Source organism: Echinops telfairi, unplaced genomic scaffold (genome assembly GCF_000313985.2).
Source record: "Echinops telfairi isolate 266 unplaced genomic scaffold, ASM31398v2 ScPeMD7_70;HRSCAF=299, whole genome shotgun sequence".
NCBI classification, from domain to species: Eukaryota; Metazoa; Chordata; class Mammalia; order Afrosoricida; family Tenrecidae; genus Echinops; species Echinops telfairi.
The window spans coordinates 66,075,864-66,091,229 of NW_022103968.1; the positions used below are offsets into that span (position 1 = coordinate 66,075,864).

Genomic DNA, 15,366 nt, shown 5'->3' on the forward strand with positions numbered 1-15,366 from the left:
CTGGGGAAGCCTCAATTACCCAGTCGCAGTCCAACCCACTCCAGCTCATGGCGACCCCGTGGCAACCCCATGTCAAAGTTGAACTGTGCTCTACAGGATGCTGAATGACTGACTTTCAGGAGACTGCCAGACCTTTCTTCTGAGGTGTTTCTGGAGGGAATACTGAAGTTTCCGACCCCCTGGTTAGCAACCCAGCGTGTTTACCATTTGCAGGACCCAGGACTTCGTGAAACAAAGACCCCTTCTACACTCAGAGGCCTGGGTCTGACAGCACACTCGGTTTCGCCTCGTTTGGCTTCATTTATATCCCTACAGGATGGAGTTAAGGAGGCAGGCGCCAACAGGGCCACGGTGCTGAAGCAGAGAGCCACGGAGGAGAGGGGAGGAGAGGGGAGGAATCCTGAATGAAGGGCACAGATGGCCTCCTCTTCCACCACAAGCCAGGCCAGGATCCATAGCAACCCCTCCACCTCGAGACTCGTTCCCACTGAAGCCAGAGAGCTCAGCCAGCCAGCTCTCCCAGGACAGTCCTGCCTCACTTCCCATTCCCTGCCCTTGACCCTGGGACAGGGCCCCTGACCAGCATCCCTGGGATCTGGGAGCAGTGCTAAAAGGGGCACAGTACTACACCACTAAAATCTGACACTGTGACCATCTCCTGTGGCCATTCCTGGGCCGCTGAAACAACTCTCATCCTCAGTCTGCCTTATTCCGGCCTGGGGGCAGCTGGTCAAAGGAAAGGGCTACCAAACCAAAGAGGGTCAGGGTATGGCTGTTCACTGAAAGACGGTACTTCAGGTTTGCTCACAGGCACCTCGGAACAAAGGCCTGGTGATCTAACTGAGCCACTGGAAACCCTACAGAACCCAGTTCTGCTTTGACTCACACACAGTCAAGGCTGAGTCAGTGTGGACTCGACATGATACCCCCAGGATTTCACTGGACCCGACGAAGCATGGCCTCAGAGGTCCAAAGTATGCAGGCTGCTTCTAGAAACACAGCCAAACAAGGCTAGGTCCTTCCTCCAGCTAGAATTCCATTTCTGTCTTTCCTGTTTGTTTCCCGTTGTCTCCATCATACCCTGACCTTCCCACAGCCAAGTCTGTCTCAGGTGACGCAGGCACGGCTCGACCTCTCGTCTCGTAGGTCTGGTTTTCACTCTCTGTTTGAGGGTGGTCATCATGGCTGACAAAGTGGGCCAGAAAGTGCAGAAGAGAAAGGCAGCCACGAGACCCACCAAAGAGAGCTAGCCTATACTGTCTGCGGACGGCTTCCACTCCCGGGCCATTTCTTCCTGTTCTGCAACTCCTAGGCCAGAGGTCACTCACTCACAAAGCCTCCTGGGCCAGGCAGGTCCCTGAACCCTGAGACAACAGGGCGTGGCAAGGAGAGTGGCTCTGCTCCAGTGGGCTCTGCCGTGTGTGGCCAACCAACTCTTCTGATTTGAAAGGCCAGGAAATCTTTTTTTTTCTTCTTAATACTCTTTAGTCTCTTTGTTTTTAAATATTGGCAAGTAACAAAAATCATTTTAGACCACAGAGCCACTCAAATAAACCATGCCTCGATCAGTGACTGCAGCCAAACAAACAAACCCCTCCACTCCCCCCCCAAATCTCACTGCCATTGAGTCAAACCGAGGCTATCGATCTCTGAGAACGGAAAGCCTCATCTTGCCCCTGCAGAGCCGCTGGTTCACATCACAGACTGTGCCACCCAGAGCACTGGCGACCCCGGTCAAGATAGTGTAAATGGTCTGGTGCGCAACGTCTAACCTAAAGGTGGGTAGTTGGGCCACCACCCGTCACCCCTGGTGCCGTGAGAGAAAGGCCTGGCAAACTGCTTCCATCAAAACCACAGCCCAGGGAGCCCCCTTGGAACAGTTCTCCTCTGCGTCACGTGGGCTGCGGGGAGTCACAGTCAACGAGGTGGCACCGAGTCTGGCTGTCTGTGGGTGTGCTTGCTGTAAATGTTCTTCTCGGTGTGCCACACCAGCCAATAGGCAACACCACCCACGCACTCCAGCCCTTCCAGGACGAGGATCCAGAGGCTGGAGGTGTTGGCTCCGTGGGGCACGCTGTGCCAGGCAGAGCTGGGCGCTGGCTCACCAGTCTGCTTCAGGTGAAATCCAAGCTACTGATTTCAATCTATAAAGCCCTGCATGGTTTGAGTTCTGGTTACCTCCGAGCCGCTCCTTGGGTTGGCGTATGACCTCAGAGCAGTGGTCTAGCCTGCGATCTGGGATGCCAGAGGCTGAGTAGTTTGGGAGGAAACATCAAGCTTCAGCAAGTCCACCCTCAGCCTTTGCCACCAAGCAGGTGGCAGGACTGAGCCCGGGGGCGATAGTTAGGCTGTGCCCAAGGTGCACAGAGCATATGCTGCCCTTTGTGGGGACTTGGGAGCTTTTAGGGAAAACCTAGCAGATGTAGCCACTCTGGCTCAAGTCAAGAGACACTCAGACACTGCAGCCAGCCCAGTTTCTGTCCCTCCTTCTGCAAGGAGCACTAAATTGGGGCCAACTATTTTGCCAAAGACCATTTCAGACGAACAATGTAAAACTGAGCGGGAGTGGGCTGTGGCAGGCAAACCTCCTCAGGCTTTAGAATAACGAACAGTGTAGTCTTGTCCCCCAGTTAGGGTGGGAGCAGGGAGAAATACTCTTCGTTTTTCTCCTTCCCAATCTGAGCGGCTCTGCCACCCCTCCGCAGAGAAGCCACGCGGGCGGGCAGCTGGCTTTCCTGGCTCTGGGGAGGACAAACGGGGCGCCATGGAAACCCCAGAATGTGTGCGGCACTGCAGCGGAACAAAACTCTTTCAAGTCCAAAAACAAAATCCTGACTGAGCCTTTCCTGAAGGCCCTGGACGGCCCTTGGTGAGGGAGGCTGGCAGGCTCCTAGCCCGGAGCCTCACACAGTGTGGGCCTGGAATGCACCCCAAGAAAGGGAAGAGAGAACCAAAAAGAAACCCATTCGGATCCCTCGTGCCCCCCAGGCTGGAGGCAGCAGCACGAGGGGAGAGATACCCGGGTCTCCACACCACAAACCCGATAGTGTTGACCAAGACCCAGCTGCCCCCCTTCGCTTGGTTAAAAAAAAAAAAAAAGGTAACAGGTGAGGACCACAGACAAAAGCAGCAGCCCCCCTCCTCCTACAAAGCAGCCACCAAAGACGCGCTGCGGGGACACTTACCAATGTTGGGGTGTTTTAAAAGCCGGCAGATTCGAGCTTCCCGTTCGAGTTTCTGGTGATCTAAGAGCAGAAGAGGACAGACACAGAGCCATTAACTCCTGATCCGTGCTCACCTGCCTATTCCCGCCATCGGTTCTGAGGCACCAGCTCCGTACCCTCATGTCCTGCCAGACGGTTCTCCTGGCCACCTTTCTCAGGTGAGCCAGAGAGGGGCTGCCCAGCAAGAGTCCGAATCCAGATCTAGAACTCACATCCCAACAAGAGTTCACTGGGCGTGGGTTTCCAGTACCTCGTTCTTGCTACAAACACCAGGAACAGCTAGCTTAAAAAAAAAACCCCAAACCCGAGCACTTACTACGTGGTTAGGCAAAGTGCTAAGAACGTGGCATAAATGATCTATCATTTAATCCTTGTAATACCCTCAAAGCGCAATGATGACGATGGCGATGATGAAAAGTTAAAATGAAGCATCGGTTGCTGTCAAGTTGATTCCGACATGCTTGTCAGAGTCGAACTGTACCCCACAGGATTTTCAATAACTGATTTTTTTTTACTGATGGGGGCAGGGGAAGTGCTTGGGAGGGAGGGAGGAGCAGGTGACCAGGTTGTCCTTCGGTGGCCTCTCTGGGGAGAGGCAAACATCTAGCCTTTCTGTTAGCAGCCACCACACCTATGAACTGTTTGTTCCACGCAGGGACTCCAGATGACATTGACTGAGAGCTTGCAAGAATACCGGCAAGCACATCTTTGAGTTTAAAACTATCATTACAGCCCCATGGGACTGGTCACTATTTTATGTCCATTTCACAGGAAGGGTAATTGTGACACAAACCCTGCTTCTCCCCGGGGCTACTCTACACCGGGGACATGGCCCAGGCTCCAGGGCCACGCAAGCTGAGTGGCCGTTCTTCCCAGAGCTGCAGCAAGTGCAGAGAGGGCGCGCTCCAAGAGGGGACCTCGCTCAGCATGCCGGCCACATTCTCTACCCGCTGCTCTCCTGCCCAAAGCCACCGCCCTCCCTCTCTCCCCTGTGCCTCTCAGCAGAGGCTGAGCCCCCTCTCCTGTGACCCCCCCATCGCCCACTGCCCCTGATATGTCTGCTTTGTTATTTTCTGGGCAAACCTTTCTGAGTACTGCTTTCGGGGGGTTCCCTCTGCAAAAGGGGCTTCGTCTGAGAGCATCAGCCACAGGAGCAGTCACTGGCTGAGCACTCACCGCAGGCCACACAGAGGCACGGGCTACTTCTCTCCCCTTGCAGAACCTTGTGAAGTAGAGCTCCAATAAGCCCCGCTACACCGCAGAGAAGGAAACGGAGGCTAAAAACATCAAGCCACTCACCCAAGGGCAAAGTGCTAGGTGGCAGACACAGTTAGTCCGAGCCTGGGGGCCGCGTTCTCCACCACGATGCTATGCTGACTGGCTAAATGAGACATGGAAACTTTGGGGGTCCAGTCTATTCACCTCAGCTTCTCACAGGCCGGGGCTGATGCCTTCGTGTCCGCACCTGCCAAGTGAGTCCTGTTTCCTGTGGCAAGGGCTTCTCTCAGCCTCACCTCGACCCTAAACCCTAGTGAGCCTCTGTGAAAGCTCCCACGCCCCCTGAACCTTCTCAACAATCCTGCAAGGCAGGTGCGATCATGGTCCCCTCTGACAGACAAATGGAACGGAGGTCCAGAGAAGTTAAGAAACTCGCCCCAGGAAAGGGGCAAGGACTGTCAGCTAGAAATAACGTGAGGATTCTAAGGTCGAAGGAATTCATATTTACTGCTGCACCACACCACCCCTGGCTTTGTCCCAGACTTTCCTCCAGTGACAGTTCTGCTTTGTAGAGGAAGGAGGTGGGAACAAGCAGAGATTAGTTCCTGCTGCCCAGCTAATCCACCTCAGCTGCCCAAAATCTGGGTCAGGCCTTCCTGCCCACCCTCGGGTTCAGCTTGACCACTGAGCGTCCCGGCTACACCCAGGACACTGCCAGGAGGACCCCAGGTAAATGCCATCCCACCTGACCCCGACCCCTCAAAGCTGGGGCCCTTCAGAAGCTGAGCAGGGGAGGAGGCAGCACAGGCACTGCCTGGTGGCTGAAGGACTTGCTTTGTCCAGATCTGGCCGGGAAGAGGTTAAGCTGGCTCACTTCCCCGCACCTCCTGAACTTGGGATGGAGGTCCCAAGCTAGCCAGCCTCAAAGATTGAGACCCATCTTCCCTCTCCCCAGTCCCTCACCTTCCCACCCTCTCCCCCCAGAGCTCTCAGGCCTGTTGCTGGGCAGGTGCGGGGAACAGCATCTTGCAATGCGTTGGTGGCAGCTGAGGGGAAGGCCCAGAAGATTAATGTTTATCTCTTCCCTTAAGACTCTTACTGGCTAATGGTTACAGCCCCCCAAGAGCCACAGCACTAAAAATAAGGGCGCTCTGGCTTTACCAGTGACTCAGAGTGGGAAGGTGGGGGGCGCCCTCCATTCCTCGAAGGAAGGCGCTGCCCAGGGTTCAAAGGGTCCTCATTAGCCACACTGAGTCTAAGCCTGTTCCCAGGCATGTCCTCTGGGCTGCACCCCTGCCTGCACTGACTCCAAGCCATGAAGAACAGCAGCAAGCACGTCGGCTGGGGAGTCAGACAGGCCGGGGGTGTCTACACGAGGCCCGCTAGTAAACCCGCCTCCAGCCAGAAAGTACTGACCGAGGCCTGTGAGACAGGCAATATCCTGGGTGCTGGGGACAGAGCAGTGAACTAAACAGACTCAGGTCCCTGTCCCCATGGCGGTGCTTGGTGGGGCCGATGAGAAAGCCTCCTTGGTGGTGCTGTGTGTTGTGTCAAGGGCCCAGTAGAAAAGTCAAGTGGGGGAGAGGGGAGAGTGCATTGAAACAGGGTGGCAGGGGGAGAGGGGACCTGTAAGAGGGGCCAGAGGGGGCCAGGCACACATCTTGGGGAAGCGTCTCCTCACTTCTACAGCGGAGCTGGCTCTCCCTGAAGATGAGTGGAGGTCACGGGCAAGGAGGAGCCCTGGTGGCACAGTAGTTAAGCGCTGGGTAGAAAACCACAAGGTCTGGTTCAAAGCAACCCCGGGGGCTGTGGGAGCAAAGCCCTGGGGCTCTGTGCCATCAAGTTGGCTGCCTAGTAGACCCCGCGTTTTGCCAGGTCTGGTCACCACGAGATCCGCCTGGATGGCACAGCACAATAGGGCAGGTCCGCAGCACAGCAGGAGCGGTGTGCTGGGCGGTGCCCACCTGGAAGTGCCTCTGAAGAAAGGACTGGTGGGCTACTTCCAAGGCGTCGCCCACTAAAAGGCCCACGGAACACAGCCGGCCTCCGACACGCATACTGCCAAAGGTGGCAACTGATGTGGCACAACCACCCTTTCAAGAACATTGCCTTAACTTCGCACCGTGCCTGGCAGAGTAAGCGCCTCCTTCCCAAGGCCCAGGGAGGAGGAGCGGGAGGAGGTCGCCTAGGCCAGGCTCAGGGACTTGGTCTTCGCCAGAGACTGGTGAGAGGGCGGTCCACTCCCCTCCCAGTCTGGCTTGGTTGGTTCACAAGGCACCAACTAGACTCTCCCTGACCTGGGCTTCCTGGGAGGGAGGTCTTCCACAGGAGCCTTAGGCTGGGGGGTGGGGGTGGGGCACTGGGTCTCCCTGCCTGATGAGACCATGTGCCCACAGCAACCGGGGAAAAGCCACTGGCACTCCTCCACACTCGCCATCTTGGCTGCCGGCTCCTGTCCTTCCACGCTGCCCGCCAGGGTGAGGGAACCGTGTGCACCACCACACAGCAGCAGCTACATGGCAGACACCAGTAACGGTTTGGAGAGCATCTTTCTTCATGGCAAGCGATGTCCTGGCTAAAGTCGGCATTCTATCCCCCAGGGGGACAAGGCCACCGGACTGGGCCTGGGCCCTGGGTAGGAGAGGCCCAGGGACGATGACAGGAAAAGGGGCCACCTCTCTTAAGACACCCTTCCTTCCAGCAGGCATTGCGCTCACTTTCCTTGGAACAGCTCAGTCCTGCTAAGGCTGACCTCTTCCCATCCATCTTTCTCCAGGGCTCATCCCCGCCCCCAACAGCCCAGTCCCCCACCCCCCCTTCCTGTCTGACAACCAGCCACTTCCCGCTTTTGCACAGGGCCACTTCCTGCCTGCCCGTGTGCTACTGCATGGAGAGACCCACCCCTGCCGGCCTTCAGCCCAGCGCCAACCACAGGCCCTGTGAGGTTTCCCCCTGCGAGGCCGCTGTGGTCACAGGAGCAGTAAGTAGCAGCCACTCCGCTCTCAAGGACCTGCTCCAGCCCTTCCCAACAGCACGCCCATGGCCCGTGGCAGCGCAAGGCCAGCAAAACCGAGGGTCCCTGGAAGCCTTGCCACTCCCACCTTCTCCCCATGTGTTCAGGGTGCTGTGTGCTTCACAAGAAAGGCAGCAAGGAATGGCAGAGGAGCCGAGGGACTAGGAAGCAGATAGTGAGGGAGATAAGAGAGCAGCAGCGAGGGACAGTGCAGGCTCTAGAGCCACTTCTCCCCAGATCCCACCCCACCCACCTCCCGCAGGCTCTGCTCTAAACGCGCTTCCCTGTCCCCACCGAGCTGGCGCACAGGCAAGGTCAGCACCTGAGAACACATCTCTGTGTTCTAGAATCACAGATGTCAGCGTCGGTTACCAATGAGAGCCGGCTTCTACCTGAACATCTTCTGAAACTGATCAATGACACACAGCCCTGCCCTGGCCATCAGGGACACTTCTCCCGATCTCCCCTGGACTTTTCTACCTGTCTGTGCCCGTGACCCCAAGGTAGACCATGAGAAACCTCCTCCTGCCATATCCATTCAGACACTCAATGTGAGTGGCCTCACCTTGCTGCCCACTCCACCAAACCCTCGTCCCCAACCAACAGGGGCCCTAGCCCAGTCCTGTCCGGCATCATTCTGAGCAGTGGAAGCAGCTGTTTGTAAACAGGCCCTGGCCGTGGGAACTATCCTCCGGCCCTCACCCCATGTGGCCACGCCTACTCGCTTTCTCTCCAAACCCTGGGCCAAAGGTACAAAAGGTTTCCAATGGGAATAAAAGTCCGTCTGCCTCATCACTGCAGGGGACATGGCTCCTAATTCTTTATACCCCTTCACTGTAGGGCTCTCACAAAAGGCTGTGAAGACAGCAGGACCCCTGAGGGTCTATCCTGCAACCCAGCATCATCCCCTCCCCTTCACCTCCAACTCAAGCAGTTGTCAGCCTCTGGCTCTCAGGAAGAGGGAAATGCTAACTCCGGAGAGAGGCTCCCAGAAGTGCTCCATCGCTAGTCTCTTGAACCAGCCATGCTGACAGTGAAAATCCCATGTCACTAGAAAGTCCCAAGAAGGGAAGGGAGGTGCTGCCTCTGGACACTGTGATCACTCCCAGGAGCCAGTGCAGGGTCAGCTGCTCGGGCTCTCCTGGCCCTCTGCAGGGCTCTGGGATTCTGCAGCCTGTGCCCACTGTTTGGGTGAGATCTCCTTCATGGTAACCAGCCCCAAGCAAAGCAGCCCAGGAAGCAGCCCCTAAAAATAGCTCCTCCCAGGGCAGTAGGGGGGAGGGGAGGGGAGCAGATGGGAGGCTGAGGCTGCTGCGGATAGGCCCAGGAAGTAGAGCTGGTATTGGGGGAGTGGCTAGAAGTACTCCCACCATAGAGGAAGCACAGGGAGGGCCACTGACTACAGACCTCCTCCAGCCCTAGACAAGGAAGGCTCTGCTCTTCTGGGCTTACACAAGGAGGGGTGGGGGTGGGACGAGAGGACCCACGACAGAAACAGCACACCCAGAAGCTGGGCGAGAGAGGAGCCATGCTGCTGGAGGGTACAAGGGCCTGAGCCCTGGCAAGACCACTGGCACACCTCCAACTCAAAGGAAAAACAAAGGAACTGAGAACCCACCCCAACCCTCTGTGCCTTGGTTTCCCCGTGGCGGGGGGTGGGGGTGGGAGAGTGGGGGGTTGTTGTGGATGGGGAGTAAGATCCTTTGTCTGGCGGAGGGCAGATGACACAGGGCCTCTGCTGACAGGCCCTCAAGAGGTGCAGAGTGCCAATCTCTTCCTGTCACCGGCCTCTTGGCACCCATGTGGAGTTGCCAAGGCTGTTCGGAGAGCAGTAAACACAGAGATGGGGGCAAGAGCCCTTCACATCCAGCCCCCCACTGCCATCTCCAGTTCAGTCAAGAATGGGGCCAGCCACTCACCTCGAGGGTTTCAGTTCAGCCTCTGGGCTGGGGACAGGGGTTCCGGACAGGGACCAGGGCAGGCAGCAGGGTCCAGAGACCTTGCCTAAGAGATGGGGCCACCTTCCAACCTCCTTCCCCCGGCACGATGCCTGAGTCACTGTGGGAGGGCAGGGTGACAGGCTGGCATTGAGAGTTACACCGCTCCCATCATGACTGTGAGAGGGTACTGAACCTGTATGGGCCTTGGGACAAGGGACCACCAGCCGGTTCCTCATCCACTTGGGGAGTGGAGTCAGAGCAGGAATTCAGTGGCTAATGTGCGGGTTGCCTGGGGCTCTGTTTACAGAAATGGGCCTGTCTGATCCTCAGGAGGAAAGCACCAATCCTGCGCTCCGTAAATGCTCCCTTAGCCCCAGCATCCCAGTGCTGCCTGGGCTTCTCTTCTCCTCTACCCCCCCACCCGACCCCTACCTCACGACTGCTTCCCCTTCCCCTCCCTTTCCCTCGTTTCACCCAGATCCTTAACAGGAAAGTCTCACTGGAAGATACCACAGGGGACACACATGTCACGGGGGCTACTCAGGCCAACACTCAGGGGGTGGGGACTTGCAGCTGGCACCACCCAGGGGATCCCATTTCAGTCCCCAGGGCCAGCTGGACCCAGAAAGGGACAGCCTTTGCCCTTCTGGTGGCCAGCATGCCACAACCCCGGACATTCAACTCATCAGTCTCTGACAGTGACCGACATGCCACTGTGGGGGCCTAGACAGCGGCCCCTATCACCGAGCAATTTGTGTGCACAGATGGTCACATACAGGCAGAGGAGCCACCTGAAGTGGGCCGGGCCAAGGTGCAGTCATAAAATCCCTGCAGGGAAGAGTAACTGTTGCTGGAGCTGCTTTTAGATGGCATTTCGTAAAGTGTGGCTCAGGGACCATCTGCTGAAACTCACTTGGGGACTGGATAAAAATGTGGATTCTTGAGCATCACCCCAGACCTCCTGAAGCCAACTCTCTGGGGGGAAGAAACCAGGAATCTGCATCTTCCGCAAGGTAAGAGGTGATCCTGAGGCATAGTAAATTTGAAAGTCACTGCTTAGAGGAGATCCCAGAAATGTCCCTATAAGGCCATCAAACATAGGGAGGAAGGGGTATTAGCCATGCTGACTCCTTATGCCACCCATTCTGCCTTAGGCTTCAAGTGCAGGTCTTTAACGTCATCTGTCCTCTTCTCCAGCTTCGGTGACCCCCCAGAAGCCGCGTCAGGTCTGCAACGTGGCTCTCTGCAGCAGTGAAGAGGAACCCGCACCAGCACCTGGGGCATGGGCTCCAGCTACTTGGCTCTGAGTTTCCTGGGAGCCAAAGCCAAAAGGCAACCAATCATGGTTATGTAGTCCTCTAAATCAATACATTTAACATGTATGTGGTCAGCATGTGCCAGGCACTTGGCTAGGCCCTGCTCACACAGAGGTCAAGACACAGATCTGGTCCCTATCCTCACCTCCCGGGTCCGCATGAAGAGAGAAGCTTTGCTTACATTTAGCTTCCACAGAAATCTCTTTATATGGGGCATACAGAGGAGGCACGCGCGCACACGCACACACACACACACCTCTCGAGTGCTGTAGCAGATTTCATAATGCAGTTTCTGGTAGCATTCAGGCCAAGGGCATTACCCTCAATATCCATCTTAGTGAACGCAACAGGAATCCAGATAAATGGTCCACATACAGAGGTTTCTTGTGATTCTGATTGTGCCGAGGATAAGTCCTCAACTCTCTAATACAGGAAGAGGACCATTTGCCCTTCAACTATAGCAATAGGAGGAAAAATGCTTTAAGCTGGATATAAAATTTTATGCTCCACGAGGTGAAAATCTGTATGTATATGAATAAAGATAAGAAGGGAAAATGAAAATTCAAAAATACAAAAAAAGACATAAGGGCTCAGGCTCTTTGGGGGAGGGTGGGGAAGTGCTCTTAAATCTTAAAATAACGACTTATCATTGCCATCACCTGGCTCACGAGCGCCTGCATCCAGGCCTATTTTAAATGTCTCCTTCAGCCTCGTGGAGCTCAGCTCAGAACCACAGACTCCATAAGAGCCCCAGGTGCTCACCTATCGCGGCTCAACACACGGGGTGACGTTATAGGGCTTTCAGTGGGTTTACGTAGACAGAGAGGCCCATAGACAAACGCAGGGTTCCATGTAGACCAGTGTGGACTACACGGACTCTCTACCTTACAAACTTTACAACCCACCTGCTCATCCAGCTCGCCCGTACCCCATGGGTCCAGGCACCTCATCCTGTGCCTCCTGGACTACCTCATCACTGAGGCCCAGGAGAAGCAGTGCCACACTCTTTCCTTTGGGTTTACAGGAGAGAATCACCAACAGGCAAGAAAGCCGACCAGGAGACTTGGCAAACACATCAAAGCCCTCAGAGACCCTTTGTGGATGACCCTGGTGGGCCCACTACAAGCCCGGACACAGAAACCCAACACCTGCGGAGCCCTAGACAGACAGACAGCGGCGAGTGAAACCCAGCCCCAGCTGCTGCACCTTTATAAAATATACAGCGTAAACTGAGAGGCTGCAAGGAAGACACAGCCTGACTCCCTAAGCCCGGCCTACCAGCCTAGTGAGTACCCTGGCCCAGCCCGCTCCGGGATCTGTGTCCACTACGCCCACACCTACAGCCCAGCTCCCCGACTGCTCTCTCCACTGGCACCCCCGATTCCACCTGCACACAGTACCAGTCCTTACACATTCTTGATCCTTCTTCTTCTCCCCAGGCTCAGGGTCCTGTCCTCAAGTAACCTAGGACCCCAGTCACACAATAGAACCTCAGTCTTGGCCCAAACCACCTCGAAATATGTCAAGAACATGATCCTACACAAGAATCCTCTTCTTGAAGGAAAATTTTAAAAATCCAAGAGAAATCAGATCGAGTCCAGCTTGGCAGGGAAAGAAGATAGCATTTGGGAAAGATGAGAGAAGGTGAGGAAGGGAAAGGGATGTCGTCACCTCTGTTAGGGACGTTCGTTCAAGTGGGCAGAAAGGGGCTGAAAAGTGAAAGCCCAGGGCAGGCAGCTCCACCAAGTCACCACCAGGCTAAGCTAGCCTCACATCCCACAATTCAGCTCCCAGCTGTCTCTCCCTCCCTCACCCCTGGATCAGAGGACACCGGTGAGGTGAGGAAAGCACGGCATTGCATCATTAACGGAGACACCAGACACCAGCCCACTTCCGATGTGCCAGGGGCTGGGCCTGTGGGCTTAGGGACGGATCCATTCTCCGTCCATCACCCCTGCCCACAGAATGTTCATCAAAGAGCCCAGTCCACACGCCTCCCCACCCCCACTCCCAGGGAGGAGGGTATCTGACTACCCACATATCTCTATGGCAACCATCTCCTCAGACGCAAGGTACCCAGAGAGGAAGAAAATAAACAAATAAGTCAACTTTATAGCCACATACGTGAAGAGCATGAGACAGGGGTGGGAGAGGGCAAGACAGGCCTGGCTGTAGGGACAGAGACCCTCCCAGGCAGATGACAGATGCAGCGCCCAACTAACAGGTATCAGAATAATCGAGAACATGACAAAGCCTGCTTTCAGCTCTGTGGAATTTTAGAGCTTCTCCAAGGGCTTGGGGACATCTCTACCCCAGAGATACCACAGCCCACCTCTTTCCCAGGGTAGCTATCTTGGCTCCTAATGCATTTATGGTGTCCCAGCCCGAATTCCCTCCTCTGAATCACATAACCTTTGTCCTCCAGCTGCACCCTGCAGACCTCGATGACCTGATCCATCCACATACCTCCTTACTCACCAGACCTGTTCAAAGAGCACTTCGCACATAGCTGGGTCTACACCTATCAGATGAGGTGAGATTGGCAAGCACCCAATAGGAAGTTCAGGGAGTGTACTTTCTAGGTGTGAAAACCAGGACCTGATCTTCCCTTCCTGACAAATCAGGCTCCGAGACCCAAGCATCCACACCCCTCAGACCCAGAGTTGCTTGCTCCCACCAAGCCAAGCGATTGGAGTTTCCAGACCACAAGCCTTCAATCTCCACCCACCATACACAGCATCTGCTGCTGCACCACCAACTTTGTAATTTGATCAAAAAAAGCAATCAAGTTCGTCTGGCAGCATTTGTTCCCAAGAAGCCCTCCCCAGTAGCAGCCTCCCCTGATATTTACAGATTTCCTTCCCTTGGGAGTCTGTTCCGCCGCCTGGTGGGCAGGGGGAGGTTGCATTTGTCAGAGCTGCTCACTTACTGCATTTCCACCACCCGGGCCTAAGGGATTAAGATAGGCCTGGAGCTAAGAGTCCACTGAAGGCAGTAGGTTTGTAGAGTGGCTAACACTGCCCTAAAAAGACAGGTTTCAATTGTCACAAATCAAGGAGAGTTCTCCAGTCTGTGCCACCAGTCACCCTCCAGACGCCCCCAACCGACCCCAAAACTCCCTTGAGCCTTTGGGGACCACTCCTCCCTGTAGCCACCTGCACCTCTCACATCTACTTCATGTTTTCTATTCGAACACTTCCAGTTCCTGATATCACTTCTTGTCTGGCTTCAAAGTCCACCCACCTTTAAATTCCAAGAGCTAAAACACACAATCCCCACCCCCCAACTCCCCCCTCCTGGACCATCTTAAGATGAAGCCAGGGCCCAGGGAGAGGCCAAGACAGGGAACACTCACCCCGGGCGGACAACTTCTTGGTATTGATGATTTTTGCTGCATACTCCTGGGTGGAGGTTTTCTTCACACACCTGCGGACCACAGAGAAAGCACCCCTGGAGGAAAAAGGGGGAAAGAACTGGGACACGGAGCAGGGCAGAGTGACACAGACACACTGCAATCTGAGGGCAACAATGCTCCCATCACAAGGCCTTGAGTTGAAATCACCTGGGGGGAGGGAGGAGGGGACGACTGACCACCCTCTGACAGGGCGCTGAAGAATGTGGCCCGAGGCATGATCCTGAGCAGACCAGGGGGCTAAGTGCCACCCCACCGTTACCCCCTCTCAAGGTTTCAGAAGCCACGGCCCTCAGTGTTCAGCTGCACAACAGGAGCTAGCGCTTTAAAACACACACCTGCTGCATCTCTCTGACAGCCCTGCGGTCTGGTCAAGAGACCAGGAGAGCTAGCAAGGAGACCCTGTTCGCCCCCAGGAGGTATAATTGGGAGGAGGGGGGAGAGATCAGAAAGGGGCGTATAACCCCCTGAGAGTTCTCTTTCAGCAATGGGGGAAGGTGAGAAAAGCGAAGCTCAAACAGCCCCCCCACACACACACACCCCTGCCGCGGGCTTCAACCCACGGGTAGGGCATCCCGGCTCAACTGACAGCAGGGAAGATTGTGGGGTTCCAACACCGATACTGCCCCTTCCCTGTGATTTCCCCCACCACCACCCCCCACGTCTGCCTGCCCCCGCCCCTCATGAGTGCTCGAACTCTCCAGCTCTGGAAGCGTCTAGGGGGAGGGCAGGGCGGGGGCTGCAGTGGCCCGGCGGGCTGGGGCTGCAGCGGCGGCCAGCTCAGTGCGGAGGGGAGGGGGATGCTGCGGCTGCGGCGCGCGGCTCCCGGGACCACTGCAGGGATGGGGGGAGGGGACGGGGGTACTGCAGCACTGCCCAGCAGCGGAGCTGGGATTCTGGAAGCGGCACTAGCCGGGAGGCGGGGCCGGCACCAAACAGGCCGCCCCCCCGCCCCCCCCGCAAGCACACCGGGCACCGCAGCGGGGTGGGAGCTGCAGGGCTGGAGAGGGTCTTGAGTGTCGAGCGCGTGGGACTTGGGGACGGGCTGAGCAGTGAGCTCCGGACCACGGTGGGTAGGGGGCGGCAAGCCGAAGGGACCTGGAAGGGGGGCCCTTAAGGGTGCAGGAGGGGCGGGGCTGCAGGGCGCCCAGGAGCGGTCCGTGGGCTGCAGTCCCCGCGGCAGCGCGGGTGCAGCAAGCTGGACAGCTGCTGCAGGGAGCGGAGGGGGCTGCGGGGCCAGGAG

General features: G+C 56.4%; 1 protein-coding gene across 1 annotated transcript in view; it reads right to left on the minus strand.

Annotated features, from left to right (window-relative positions):
- The window catches only part of CAMK2G (calcium/calmodulin dependent protein kinase II gamma), a 61,018-nt gene that overhangs the window by 40,981 nt on the left and 4,671 nt on the right, over positions 1–15,366 (minus strand). Inside the window, exons 2-5 of the mRNA XM_045291699.1 lie at positions 15,093–15,221; positions 14,786–14,957; positions 14,067–14,161; positions 3,186–3,245 (exon numbers count right to left, since the gene is read on the minus strand). Coding sequence (XP_045147634.1) covers positions 3,186–3,245; positions 14,067–14,161; positions 14,786–14,957; positions 15,093–15,221 — 456 coding nt within the window. The remainder of the gene's footprint in view (positions 1–3,185; positions 3,246–14,066; positions 14,162–14,785; positions 14,958–15,092; positions 15,222–15,366) is intronic.